The sequence below is a fragment of the Kryptolebias marmoratus genome, linkage group LG8 (assembly GCF_001649575.2).
Source record: "Kryptolebias marmoratus isolate JLee-2015 linkage group LG8, ASM164957v2, whole genome shotgun sequence".
NCBI lineage: Eukaryota > Metazoa > Chordata > Actinopteri > Cyprinodontiformes > Rivulidae > Kryptolebias > Kryptolebias marmoratus.
The window spans coordinates 23,183,271-23,196,905 of NC_051437.1; the positions used below are offsets into that span (position 1 = coordinate 23,183,271).

The following is a 13,635-nucleotide window of genomic DNA, read 5'->3' on the forward strand; positions in this document are numbered from 1 at the left end:
ATCTCCCATCTTCAACGCTGTCATCAAATGCTGCATCATTAAACTACAGAACACTGCTGAGCGAATTTAAGGTGGGAAAATCTATATATTCTGTCAACCAATGAACATAAATTATGTCTTATTACAACAAACAAGACAATAAATGTACTGAAGACAACCTGTAACATCTAACAGCAGGATAAATTAGTGTTACACATAAAAAACATGATTTTTGTAATGTCAGGCAGTCATCTCAGCTTTCAGATGATTTCCTCTGTAAAACACACGTCTTATAAGTAACAGGATTATGTGCAATATTTACATGAGCTAGTCACAACAAAAAAGTTTCTTTAGCAGGAAAAAAGGGGGAAAAGCATAAATAAACAGCAAAAAAAAAAACTGTGTGTTGAACACAAAAAAACTAAAAAAAAAAAATCTAGCAAGCCTTACGTAAGTTTTGTTTTTGAGTGTTAACAAAACTTGTGGTATTTCGATGACTCAGGTTTTGGGAAATACCTAAAAGATAAAAACAGACAGCTTGCTCATTGCTACATAAAGCTACAGACAGATCTAAGGTTAAAAGATGAAGAATTGTGTTGTTTAAATGTGCACATGTCAAACACTTTCTAACCGCTTTAATGTAAAAAAAAAAAGTTTTTTTCTGCGAGAGGACATGATCAAGGAAGACCACGGAGAACGCCTTGGGGTCCGGAGTTAAAGGCATCATCAGAACAGCTGTCTGCTATATTGCACAAGTAAATGAATAAAAATTAAAAAAAAGGTCCGAGATGCACAAAAGGCAAAGATGGAAAATGTTAGTTCCATGCATCTTCACAGTATTCTTCACCGCAGGCTTCATTGAGCGGTCAGAAAACGATCAATTAGTCACCGGAAGTTCAGCTTTCTGTAACAGAGTGTAGACGTCTCAGTCTGAGGACATGAGTATTTTTCTCCTCTTCTTCTTCTGATGAAAAACTGACTCAGGTCGCTATCGCCTCTTTTAGTGTGACTGAATTTAACTGATAACAGGAGCTGGTGGGATTTTATCTTCACAAGGCTGTAGCAGCAGCAGCATCTGCCTGAAAGAAATATGAGCAACAGCAGTTCAAACAGCATGCACTCAGTGTTAAAGGTAGTCTGAAGGACACTGGCCCCTAGTGGAGGCCAAAATTGTAAAGATGCCCCCGTTTAATCAAATCTGGACCTATCAAATGCCCCAAATGGTAAAAAAAGACAACTTTTGCCCTAGTTTTCATGACAAATGAAACTATTTTCAACTGACAGAAGATAAATACAAAGTTTTTCTTCTTGAATCTATTTAGTGGGGGTGATCTTGTCGAGTCCTGGCCAGGCTGGGACGTAGTACCGGGGCAACGTGCCCTCCATCAGCCTCTCCATCCACAGGCCCAGGCGGTCCAGTTTGTGGTGGATCTGCAGGGTGGACGTGCTGCGGGAGCGGTTGGATTTGCGCGCTGGGTGGTTTTCGCGGGAACTGGATCTCAGCTTCCCTCCTGCCGCCCCCCCCTCATCCTCAGATGACTTGCTGTCGTGGTCCTCCCCCGTGTAGACGGGCTTGAACAGACACAGGTACTTTTTGTGGCCGTTCAGAGCGAGCACGTAGCCGGTGTAGTCTACCCTGCGGCTCCCCCCGTCGTCTTCGTCTGCGTCGATCTGCACGGCGTCCTGAGCGTATTCCAGCAGCGTGTTCATCCACTCGCTGTGCTTGTCCAGGTTCAGGAAGGAGAAGTGCAGCGTCAGACTCCTAGCAGAGGGTTGACACAGTGAAGACGAGCAAATATCTCGAAACCAGAGAAACTGCATTTCTGCTCAGATCCAGTGTGAATGCTGAGGGCTGAAGGACTTCACCTAAAGTGACTGAAAAAGCTGGAATTCAGATGTCAAAACCAAAAGAAGCATAAAAGGAGCAGAATGCTATCTAGAAGCTAACGTAGCAAAACAATATCCAGAAGCTAAAAGATGAGAAAACCTAACTAAAGGCTAAAACTAGCCTAAAAGCTGCACTGGCTTAGATAAAAGGTAAACATACCAAAAAGCTTGTTAAAAGTAACGAAAGGCTAAAAGTAGAAAACAGTAGCTAAAAGTAGCAAAGGGCTGTCTTAAAGCTAAAAGCAGCATACCAAAATAAAGCAGACTTTAAAGGGAACAATGTTTTTGAAGGAGTTGTAAAGATCTCAATGTATTTTATGGGAAAAATATTTGTAAATAGTTAAATATTTTTAAAAGTATGAACATTACCAAAAAAAAAGAAGTCATAGCACCCATCTCCTGTATGAGCTAAACGCTTTGATATGCAAATGGCTAAAATAACACAAAGTGTGCAGACGTAATAAGATTGCAAAGCATAAAAATAAAAAACCAGGAAAACAAGAGTGAGTGTTGACTCAGCATTCACACAATAAAACAGCCAAAGAAAACTTGGCTTTTCGTTCACCCTGTGAAAGAGTAGACCTCCTTGGCGAACTTGCTCAGAAGGATGTTCTTGGAGGCGTCGGTGAGAACGAGGACGATGTTCATGTGTCCCGGCCTCAGCTTCACCAGGTTGCTCAGGTAGGTGATGTCCGTCAGCTCCGTCACCTCCACAAAGTTCTTCTTAGGAGGCCGACTAAAGGAAACAGCAACAAGAAAAACCAAAAATCACATTAATCTTCCACTCAGAAAGGGTTACTACTGAATCATGCTCTCACCTCGAGGTACTAAGGTTCTCAGATGATCCGTTTTCTGCTTCTTTTGCTTTTGGTTTCATTTGTTTTTCATCACTTGAGTCACTGCAACAAAAGACAAATGACTACTTTTTTTAGTTTTGCTTTCCCCTTCCTGTCATTAACACAAATTCTGGTAAAGGAAAAATGTGGGTAAAATAAAACAATCCAACCTGAAGGCCTGGATGACCACAGTCCCAAACAAGATGAACAAAGCAGAGAAGATGAGGGACAGAAGAGGCATCATCTCTCGCCTAAAAGTCCAAAACAATACAATCAGGTGGAAAGATGCTTCACTTGCAAATCATCCAAGTTATTAAACTAAAATTTAAACTACTTAACTTACTCCACAGAAGTGTCAGTTCCACCTACCAGTTGTTATGCAGGATATCATCGATGACTTCAGAGAGGTAATCATAAGAAGCATAGACCCACCGGATTATAAATATCTACACATTATAAGAATAACAGAGATTAATAACAGCACTGGTAGCTTGCTTTTAAAATAATATATTTTAACAGAAACATACGGAGGCAAACTCGTTGTTGAGTTCAGGCAGCACTGCGTCGTGGATGAGGATGGACGGGTCCTTCTGAAGTCGCTCCAGCTCCGCCTGAAGACGCTGCTTGTCTTCCTCGCTGCCGTTCCACGTGGTGACTGGTTTGAACAATGCCTTACCGGCTGTGTTCCGCCTCTCCAGGATCACCACCTGCACACACACACAACTCAAACATCAAAAACCGATACACACACACACTGCCAAAAACACTGAAATTCAAAATCGGACAAAACCGACATATCAAACAGTCTGAATACATGCGGTAAAATACCTGTGGTGCCGAAGGTGAGCTGTCCTTGCTGTCCATGAGGATGTCACAAAGTGGCTGTTGCAGCCGCTGGTACACATAAGCAAACCTCACGACCTCCTTGGTGTTGGAGGATGCAAACGAGAGAAACGCCTGGTTCCTAAAAGAAAAAGTCTCCTCATCCCCTGTGATCAGCAGGACACAGTATCTGAGGAGAGCAGAGGCAGAAAAGTCAGGAAAAAACACACTTTTAAAATGAAACTTTGAGTTTGGTGTATTTCATTTGGGACACGCGTGAACAGATAGTTACTTCCTGCGTCTGTGAAACTGTTTGACGGGACAGAGCTCATCAAAGAGCTTCTGGTTGACGAGCCGCGGGGCGAGGAGAAACTTGTTGTTCGACATGAACTCGTCGATGATTTGCTTTTTCATTCCTTTAGCCTGTAGAGTTGGGAGACATAACAAAGTCATTGTTTACAGCAAACTCGCTGGAGAAGCCGGAAGTGGTGAAAAGAAGCTGGGCTTTGGCTTACCTGAATGATATCAGCAGGTTTGCTGATGTTTTCTTTAAATACCAGCATGGTCGGAGCGTAAGTGTTTATGTTAAAGCGTTTCTGCAGGTCAGCAGTCTCCGACAGACCCTGATCCACATAACCAAACTGCAAGTAGTCCTTATAAGCAAAAGCTGCCAGCTATGGACACATAAACACAGCCAGATAACTTGGCTATTGACACCTGAAGTACAGGGTATTTCACACTGACAAAAGAATGAGGGGAACGTACTTTGTACAGCAGAGGAACCGAAGGCACCTGGTCAAACAGAAGCACGTGTGGCTTGTTCAGATCGTGCCAGCTGTTCAAAAACTGCTGGTCATTCTTGTCAGTGATCTGAAAAATGAAAAGCACAATGAAACAAAAAAAGAAAACAGACAAACGAAACCGTCAGTAACACCTTATAAATCTAAATTTTCTTGGTTAAACCCGAGATGAATTAACAGCCTAGCATTGTTTGTTGCCCACCACAGAGTTTTACACAAAGACCATCAGTTGTTGCTCATTTGGTCAAACCTTCAAAATAATGTTGTGCACAATATCCCACTCAGAGCATGTGTTGTGAATGACTCTCAGCTACCACATCAAACTTTAACCAATCAAACTTTTAATTTTTTAATTATAGTTGTATTTTTTGTGCTTTTTTAAAGTCGCTTTGCTATGACAGCCATTTTGACTCTCAAAGTTAAGCAGTTGTAGATGTACATCCAATGATTACTTTCTGCAAGTTTCATTAAAATTTGTCCAGCAGTTAAGGGTGTTTTTCAGTCACAAACAGGCACAAAAACACATCCACAGACGTGGACAAAAACATCACTGTCTGTCGCCACATTTCAGCAGCGGGTGGTGAATATATCTATTTCTGTTTACAGTATGTACTGATATTTACCCACTCCACAAGTCTCTGAGGAAGAAGGTCTTCAACAAACTGCCTCAAGTGCTCTTTTGCTACGGCAAAATGGAAAAACGTCACTTTGCCATTGATAACGCCAAGTATGGACGGGGTGCGGTGAGCACCGAGGTGATTAGCTAGCCGCCTCTCATAGCCAACATCAACCACACCAATCCCAACACCTGCAAATACAAGACATTCGAAAAATAAATACATAAAAATACATAAACATTCCGATCTGATCCTACACCATTTTCTGTGGGGCAGAGTTGAAGGATAAGTGTGTCAAACCTAGAGTCTCCATCTCCTGCACCACCTCCTTCCAGACGGGCTCGATATGGATGCAGCTGAAGCACCAGTCGGAGGTGATCTTTATCAGGTAGGGTCTCCTGTAGCTGTCAGGCACCAACTCGTTGACGTACTGGTTGAAGTGCAGCGCGTACCTGCTGTCACCAAAGTCTCTATGGGTCTTGCTGTTAAATGGGAAGTTGAAGAAGGACTCGTCAAAGTAGAAGCTGTCTTGGCGATGGCCGTAGCGACCGTTGCTGTACGGCTGGCTATCATCAGTCTGCCCGTAGCGGTCGTAAATGGTACGTTTGTCCTCATTGGACAGGATCTGGGTGTAATGTAGAGCAAATATCAATAAGGATGTCATGTTTCTCTCATGTGTGTATCAAATCACACAAGGTTTAATTATAGTATTTATGGACACGATATTGGGTCCTTACCTCATAGGATTTAGTAATCTTAATAAACATGTCCTCAGCACCTGGACTTTTGTTTTTGTCTGGATGCCTTGAAATTAAGACGCACATTGGTTAAGAACTGAAAGAGTATTGTCAAAAAATAGATCAGTGGTAAGGAAAAAAAAATACTTACCATTCTTTTGCAAGACGCTTATAGACCTTCTTGATCTCTGCCTGGCTTGCACTCCTGGTTACTCCTAATATTTTGTATGGGTCCATCTCAGGCCCAGCATGGCTTGATTCTGCCAGCAGCACAGATAGGACCACCAGCACCACAGCCAGGGACAGAGACATGTTGGACCCTGTCATCAGTTACCTTCAACACATCAGAGCAACCATCAGCATCAGCATCATCAGGTAGTAGGACCTCCACATCATAACACGGATTTTAGACGGTTTACAAATCTGACATGTTTATCTGTTTCTTCAAAATGGTGAAAATAACCAAAATAGAGGTTCTGCCCAATGAGTATAATACAGCAGCAGATGTTTCTAGGCTGTGGCATTACTCCTCGGAAATAAAACATTCAGTCTCTCTCTCTCTATTATGATTGGCTGCTTCAGTGGCTGCCTCACCGCAACATCTCGACACTTTAGTCACCTCGAACAGATGCGTTCAGCCGGTGTCGTACTACGCCACATAATAAATGGAGATTTTGCTCCTCTCCAACGTTAGCGGCCAGAACGCCCAGGGTGTGCTCCGCAGCATCCCGCAGCTCCTCCGGGGCAGGCTAACGATAACCTGCTGCCGTGAAGCGGGACTCCAGAAGGAGGCACCCCAGTCCCGAAAGTAAGCTTGGGAAATTGAGTGTTTCGTGACTGCTCGGAGATGTATTTTACTCGTTAGGTTAGATGTTTTTTGACTTTAATGCGTTTCTACGGAGTCAAGCTCGCGGGAGACGCAGTAGTCTCCGCGAACGGGACTCGCCGTAAATGTAATCGAACGCACCCCCAGCTGACCAATCACAGACAGCGGTGATGTAAACAAGGAAGTCGCAAGTGCAACAGGAAAATCATACGAGCTGTCGAACATTCCTGCTCTTTGTTATTAGTTTCAGTTTTACCGAAGAGAAAGGACATTTTTAGGACGTCAGCCGACTCTGTTAACCCAAATAAATAGTTAGAAGCAGCTTTTTTTTTTTGCTTTGTCTCCGTGTCACCGCTCTGTTTACAGTGGATGTACGATGGAGGAACAACACAGGAAGATTCTTCAGCGAAACAGGATTAATTTGGTGAGAGACTTGGAGCCATCAAACTTTTACGAGGCCCTTCTTGAAAAAGGAGTTTTCACCCAGGATAATGTCGATGAAATAAAGGTACTTTATGATACTGAGGTCAAGATTTTAGGGGTGTTTAAATCTGCTGAACAGAAGTAAAAACACTTGTGTCTGTCATTGCTCCTGTCAGAACTCTGGGACCAGACGAGACCAGGCCAGAAAATTACTCCAGGTCTTGGAAACCCGCGGGAGGAGAGCCTTTCCATTATTCCTGGAGTGTCTCCAGGAACTTGGTCAGCATCATTTGGTAGAAATCTTACAGAATGGGGCTCCACCAATTCAGATTCAACCTGCAACACCGACAGAAGTTGTTCGCCCTGTTCTAAATCCTCTCCCCCTCAGTAAGTGTGTCTGTTTTCGGTTGTATAATTTGTTTAAGTACCAAAAAGTCATGGGAATAAGAGGAGTTTGTTTGCCTTTATAACTATCTATTTTAAAGTGCTATTACAATGAACCTTTTTTAGCAATTTCATCAATGAAAACCTTGTAAAATTTTCCTCTATGTGCTCTTATTTGTCGTAGTCTCTCTCGTGGATGTTGATAAACAAAGCAAAGATATCTTCCCTGTGCGTCCATTACATCCTACCACTCCCACTCCATGTAAGAGAAACAATTCTTTTCAGTATTTTTTAATGAAGTGTAAGTCCTTTAATGTTTAACATATATTAATGCCACAGCCCCTGGGACAGAGCCCTTTGAACCAGGACCGCATGGCAAAACACGCAGGGATAGTATTCAAGTATGTTGCAACCAACAATACTTCTACTGAAATTCTAGTGAATTGTTAAATGTTCAATTATGCATTTACGTCATCCTTCTTCCTCTGCTGTCTTTTCCCCCATGTGTGATAGAGGTATAAAATGGATGCCAGCCCGTGTGGTCTTTGTCTCATCATAAACAACGTGGAGTTTGAGCCTAACAGTGGACTAAATAATCGCAACGGCTCCAACGTAGACTGTGAGAAGCTGAAGACAAGATTCGAAGCCCTCAACTTTATCGTTGAAGTCAAGACAAACCTGAAGCAAAGAGTGAGAAGCTTTTTTTTTTTTCTGAGGTGTGTGAACGTTTGCAAAGCCAACAGTTTTCTCCTCATTTCAGCAAATGAAACGTGAGCTGTCAGATTTGTCTAAAAAGGATCACTCCCAGTATGACTGCTGTGTGGTTGCCATGCTCTCCCACGGGACTGAGGTACGTAAGCAAATCTAAAATAAAGTGGTTTCATTAAGTTCATATAAAATGGCACCTAGCTTCTGGGATGGTGTAATACTTTATCAAGATTATTATTTTCTTTTTAACTTTTCAGCTGCTTGGAATAAAGACTCCTGACATTTAAACTAAACAGATCATTCTGTCCAAAACTTTAGTTCTCATTAAGTTTAAACCCAGGTGACATCTAAGTTCATTTTTATGTCTGTAGGTGAGGCATAACCGTTTTCCTGGTGCTGTTTATGGTGTGGATGGACAGTATGTCACAGTTCAGAGCATCATAGAGTACCTCAATGGCCAGAACGCCCCTTCTTTACAAGAAAAACCCAAACTTTTCTTCCTGCAGGCCTGCGGAGGAGGTAAAGTAGCCAACACGGAGCAAAGTGTCTGTTATATGTATATAAAAAAACATCAAATTAGAAAAAAATAGCTTTTTTCTGTCCTTAAGATGAAAAAGACACAGGCTTTGACGTGTCCCCTTATGAGGCTCAGCCATCACACAGAGGATTAGATGACCAGACGGATTCCATCCCGACGTCGTCCAGCAGCGACTCTGTGAGCACGCCTGATGAGGTCGACGCCAGAGCCTCTCTGCCCACGCCGAGTGACATCCTGGTGTCCTACTCTACTTTCCCTGGTGTGTGTGTGCGAATTACAACCAAATACAGATTCAGTTCTCTTGTTTTCCTCACACCTCTCTGACTATGTGACAACCAGGTTACGTTTCCTGGAGAGACCTTCAGGAAGGGTCCTGGTACGTCGAGAAACTGAACTGCATTCTTGAGAAAAACGCAGATGTTTTTGACTTGGCCACAATGCTGATGATGGTGAGCTTTACATTTAAAGGTCCTATTTTATCCACCAAGAACATTCTCATTTAAAAACTGGCCTATCTGACTATTTTTTCTTTCCCCCAGGTTAACAATGAAGTTGCCCAAAACTCTGCTAAAGGGGTCTTCAAACAAATGCCCGGATCCTTTAATTTCCTCCGGAAACTCCTCTTCTTTCAAACCCAGACATAATGGAAACCATGCTTCTGTCAGGGCACACAGAAAACCAAACCATTTTTTTTTTTTTTTGCAAAATGTATAAATGTGGTTTGTTTTTTTACAGTGATTATACTGAAACAATGTTTTATGAATGGTGGTTTTATTTTTATAATTGTTAAGCAATGAAAACCTTTCTAAGTGAATTTTGGGTATAATGTTGGTGTCATTGGGGAAAGAAACTATTTCTATTTCTATTTCTTTATAACAAGTATGTTTCTATGTAGCAGAGGTTGAGCAGAAAATCAACACACACACACACACACACACGAGTCTAAAATCTACAGCTGAACACAAGAGTGTGTGTATTTAAAGTGAACTCATACCATTTACTGTGCACTACATTGATTAAAAAATAAAATATTCCTTCTCTGATCTCTTGTTGTACTTGTTATTGTACTGATCATATTCAGAATATTTTGTGCGACTATCAGCAAAAGAAATGAAAGCATAAATATATGAGTTATATTACAAAAAGAAAAAAAAACCATTCTGTTTATTTCATTATAAATAAAGACATAAGGAGGGTTGGGTTGTTGACCTCCAATCATGGTAGCACTTACAACTGTGACGTACGTTTATCTGTTTATTTTACAAATAAGAGTCAGATTCTTGAAAAATAATAAAAACATTTTGTAGTTCTGCAGTCTTGTCAATGTGACCATTAGGGAACAATATTCTTTTGTTAAATAGGTTTTATTTTCTGTTTTCACATTACAGACACAGTAAAGAACAATGCAGTTGTCAGAGTTAATGTATATGCACTTATGCAAGATAAATGGTCCTGATTTAATACAAAAAAACACATTAGCAATGTCATTATTATTAGCATGAGGTGTTAACTGACAAAGGACATCCTCTAAATACATAAGCATTGTTTCAAAGGATAGTCTGTTTGATTGACTAAATGTGTTTAAAATAGTAGCAATTTCTTTTTTTACATGCCTTGATACAGTTCTTTTGATTCTTTAGCTGTAAGTTTTATAAGAACACAAAATTCACAGGTCAGCACAATGTTCTGCAGGAGCTACAGATTCTGCTGGCTTCATCTGCAGCTTGACTCTGTTGTTTGTTCTTCTGTAAATGAACTTGTGGAAGTATGATCAAACTTTACGTTCTCCCCTCTGCCACTAGAGGTCTTCAGAAAACCAGAAATAGCCTCATTGGATTTGGCCCGTCATTATGTTAGTCTAATATTTGTTTCTACACCTAACTAGATAACTAAAAACAATCAAATCGCTTTTAAACAAGTGATTCTGACCTCATTTCCTCCCTAACAACTGTTTTAATCTACAAAAGACAGTGGAATGGTCCAATACAGCAACAAATGAACCAAATTAAGACTTACTCTTAACTGTAACAACACAAATAATTAGAAAACAGTAAAATACATCTACGTGCTAACAATATTTTGTGTGTGTTATTGTGGTTGATTTTCAGTGGTTTCCAATCCTGGTCCTTGAGGGCCACTTTCCTGCACGTTTTCGGTGTTTCCCTGCTCCAACACACTTCATTCGATGGTTAACTTTCCTCTTCAGCAGGCCTTCAAAGTTCTGCAGAAACCAATTAACCAATTATCCTCTTGATTCCACTATTTCATCAGGGGTCATAAATGTGTGGATTTTTTACCCGTTTGTGGCATAAATAGACAACCCAGTTCCTTTAGGTATGAGTTTAGGTCAGATATCAGTTCGGTATCAGGGCAGATGAGGAGCTTAAACCCAACAGGTGTTTTTCTGCTTCCTTGATTAACAATAGCTCACATTGCATTGCTTTCACCTTGTGCTGGGTGTTGTTGCCAAACACCTGTAATTTGACTTTATTTGTTCAAAGAACTCTGATCTAGATGTCTCCACCCCAGGAAGCTGCATTTGCTGATATTCAGTTTCACAAGTTCATTTAATTACCCAGATCTGGTTGCTGATAAACAATAAACAACCTCATGGTTACTCCTCCTTTTTTGTCCTTAATTCAAACTGTTTGAGTTTTTTCACTCCTACCTCCCAGACTGGATGTCTGCCTTCCTTCCCTCATAAGGTAATCAGTTCACTGCAACTTTGATCTATTATAAACAGTTGAACCGGAGACAGAGAACTCTAGTTCAGGATTATATTGCATAATAGACTCAGCCGGCCCCAGATCCAAATGTATAAATACTGAGTGTGTGTTCCTTCCCTCAGTCTGACTACCAGAATAAGCCATGCTCTTCTTCAGCTCTACTCTCTGTAAGTATGGGTGTTAGATGAATAATAGTGACTTACCATTAATGCTGGTTTTAACTGATTAGGTTAAAGTTGAAATGTTTTTTTATTAATATTTTGGAATTAATTTACCATGACTTTGCTTTTTCAGTGCTGGCAGCGAGCTGTCTGCTTGTACATGCAGGTAAGTTTTGGAGCTGTGGTATGCAGCTGTATGTACACATTTTCATGGTAAACTTATACTCTGCTTGTATTTTTAGGCAGTCCAACAGAGACGGTCACCACGTGTGAAAATGACATTGTACATCGTCTATCCTGTGGTATGACATTTTTAATTTATTGCAGCTTGACTTTAAAGCTGCTTTACCTTCTTCTTTGACTAAATCTTCCTTGTTTGTCCCGTTTTCTGCCTCCTGACTCTGTAACAGATTCAGGGGAAGTGATCAGTGTTCAGAACTCAATGTATGGCCGTGCAGATAGTGTGACCTGCATTGAGGGGAGACCCCAAAGTCAAATTTCCAACACCAACTGCGCTTTGGTGGGAGTTGCTGATGTTGTCAAGAAAAGGTATGATGGGACGTGTGTGTGTGTGTTGGGTTAATCTGTTTAAACTATAGGTATTGTCAAGTTTACTGTAAATGTAATCTGTCCTGTGTTTTCTTCCTGCAGATGTAATGGAAAAAAGGTGTGTGAACTGAGCTCAAACATCCTCGGATCTGATCCCTGCAGAGGCACCGCCAAGTACCTGCAGACCACGTACACCTGCCTCCCAGCTGGTCAGTCTAATAAGTTCAAGCACAAATGCAAAACAGACATTCATGTTTGTTTGTTTTCTTTTTCCTGTATTTAACAAGGACATGGTTTATATTTTGCATGAAAAAGCCCATTAGTTTCAGGCAAATAAATGAGGGAAAACAGGATGACAAAACTTGTTCAATGTGATTCATGTTCCTCTTTCAGTTCACCGTAAGACATGTGAACACTCTTTAGCACACCTTCAGTGTGGTAAGATCTCATTTTCTTTTTTTTTTTTTTTTTGGATATTTACATTTCAAACGAAAACTTTTTCTTTTTTATCTTTTACCTTTCTTCCTGTTTCCGTTCTCAGCTGAAGGTCTGGTTATCTCTGTCTACGGCGCTGATTATGGCCGTCGAGACAAGAGCACATGCAGCTTTGGTCGCCCGAACGATCAGCTCCAAAACACAGTCTGCTCAAGCCCCACCAGCAAAGTTGCAGAAAGGTAGTTTTCTCCATCCTTTAGCCGCTCATAGACAATCAGAATGCATATACTTTTATGGCAGCAGCCTCATCGTGAAACTATGAGAAGATCTGTATATCCTACATTCCAGAGTTTATTCGCATCTGTTTTTACTCCTGTTTCTCCACAGCTGCCAGGGGAAAAACAGCTGCGTTATCAAAGCCTCAAACTCAGTGTTTGGAGACCCCTGTCAGGGAACGTTCAAGTACCTGGAGGTGGCTTATGCTTGTCAGTGTAAGTACACTAGATCGATTTTACATAAAACCATAGATCATGATCTAAATCTGACCAAAAAATTCCTATATTCTACAGTGCGGTAGCTTTTCTGATAAGGTGTAAAATATCATTTTTAATTAGTTTACAGAAATTTTACAATGTGTGACTTTTTTTTTTTTTTTTTCTTTGCAGATCCCCAGGACGCTCTAAACCAGTCTGTGTAAATACACACACACACACACACACACACACACAGTCCCTGTATAATCTCACAATAAACATGTTTTAAGCAAAGATCAACAGTGTTGTTTAATTGTGATTTCATTCTTTTACCATTTGGTTAAAGTTGTTTGATTTAAAAATTAAAATGACTGTACACATGAGGAGAAACGGCATGTCTGCTGTTTTCTGTAAAAATGGTCACTTGGAGCTTCTGCATTCAAAGATTCACCTTTAAGCTTTTGTGGGGAAATATTAGTGCTTGGAAGTCTCAGTCTACAGGGAAAAAAATGGGAGTTGGGCAGCTTTTCACCAGAATCTGACACTGCATCTGAGGAAGAATGATGAACAGAACACCGTCTAAATGCCTTTTACAATCCAAGTAGTAACACTGAGGGAAATCATCATTTATTGCAGAGAATGAATCATTTTGAACATGGAATTTCATTTTCAAAGCAACATCTTATCACCCTTTGCCAAAAAGCAAAGGTGGTTGACATTGTTTTTGCAATGAT

The 13,635-nt window shown here is 40.8% G+C and overlaps 3 protein-coding genes across 4 annotated transcripts; 2 read left to right on the top strand and 1 right to left on the bottom strand.

Moving 5' to 3' along the window:
- Positions 1 to 381: 381 nt before the first annotated feature.
- dnajc16 (DnaJ (Hsp40) homolog, subfamily C, member 16) lies at positions 382 to 6,474 on the bottom strand. Of its 2 annotated transcripts, none has more exons than XM_017411172.3 (15): positions 6,298 to 6,474; positions 5,830 to 6,012; positions 5,679 to 5,745; positions 5,242 to 5,566; positions 4,948 to 5,132; positions 4,290 to 4,394; positions 4,040 to 4,198; positions 3,817 to 3,947; positions 3,531 to 3,714; positions 3,230 to 3,409; positions 3,072 to 3,148; positions 2,873 to 2,953; positions 2,685 to 2,765; positions 2,432 to 2,602; positions 382 to 1,741 (listed from the first exon to the last, which is right to left on the bottom strand). In XM_017411172.3, exons 2-15 carry the CDS (start codon positions 6,003 to 6,005, stop codon positions 1,294 to 1,296), a joined length of 2,370 nt encoding a protein of 789 aa, XP_017266661.1. In that variant the 5' UTR covers positions 6,006 to 6,012; positions 6,298 to 6,474; the 3' UTR covers positions 382 to 1,293. The 2 variants fall into 2 exon arrangements, with proteins under 2 accessions (XP_017266661.1, XP_024860680.1); XM_025004912.2 differs by having other exon boundaries at positions 6,273 to 6,474.
- A 190-nt stretch (positions 6,475 to 6,664) lies between these two features.
- On the top strand, positions 6,665 to 9,600 carry casp9 (caspase 9, apoptosis-related cysteine peptidase). The gene is made up of 10 exons (XM_017411220.3): positions 6,665 to 7,012; positions 7,104 to 7,314; positions 7,496 to 7,573; positions 7,651 to 7,712; positions 7,825 to 8,001; positions 8,072 to 8,161; positions 8,391 to 8,538; positions 8,628 to 8,816; positions 8,897 to 9,006; positions 9,097 to 9,600. The coding sequence occupies exons 1-10, from the start codon at positions 6,881 to 6,883 to the stop codon at positions 9,199 to 9,201; spliced, it is 1,302 nt and encodes a 433-aa protein (XP_017266709.1). The 5' UTR covers positions 6,665 to 6,880; the 3' UTR covers positions 9,202 to 9,600.
- Positions 9,601 to 11,141: 1,541 nt separating this feature from the next.
- LOC108233068 (L-rhamnose-binding lectin SML) lies at positions 11,142 to 13,201 on the top strand. The gene is made up of 10 exons (XM_017411247.3): positions 11,142 to 11,262; positions 11,406 to 11,450; positions 11,578 to 11,610; positions 11,687 to 11,746; positions 11,855 to 11,993; positions 12,096 to 12,202; positions 12,387 to 12,431; positions 12,535 to 12,667; positions 12,816 to 12,919; positions 13,094 to 13,201. Exons 2-10 carry the CDS (start codon positions 11,426 to 11,428, stop codon positions 13,123 to 13,125), a joined length of 678 nt encoding a protein of 225 aa, XP_017266736.1. The 5' UTR covers positions 11,142 to 11,262; positions 11,406 to 11,425; the 3' UTR covers positions 13,126 to 13,201.
- The last annotated feature ends 434 nt before the right edge of the window (positions 13,202 to 13,635 follow it).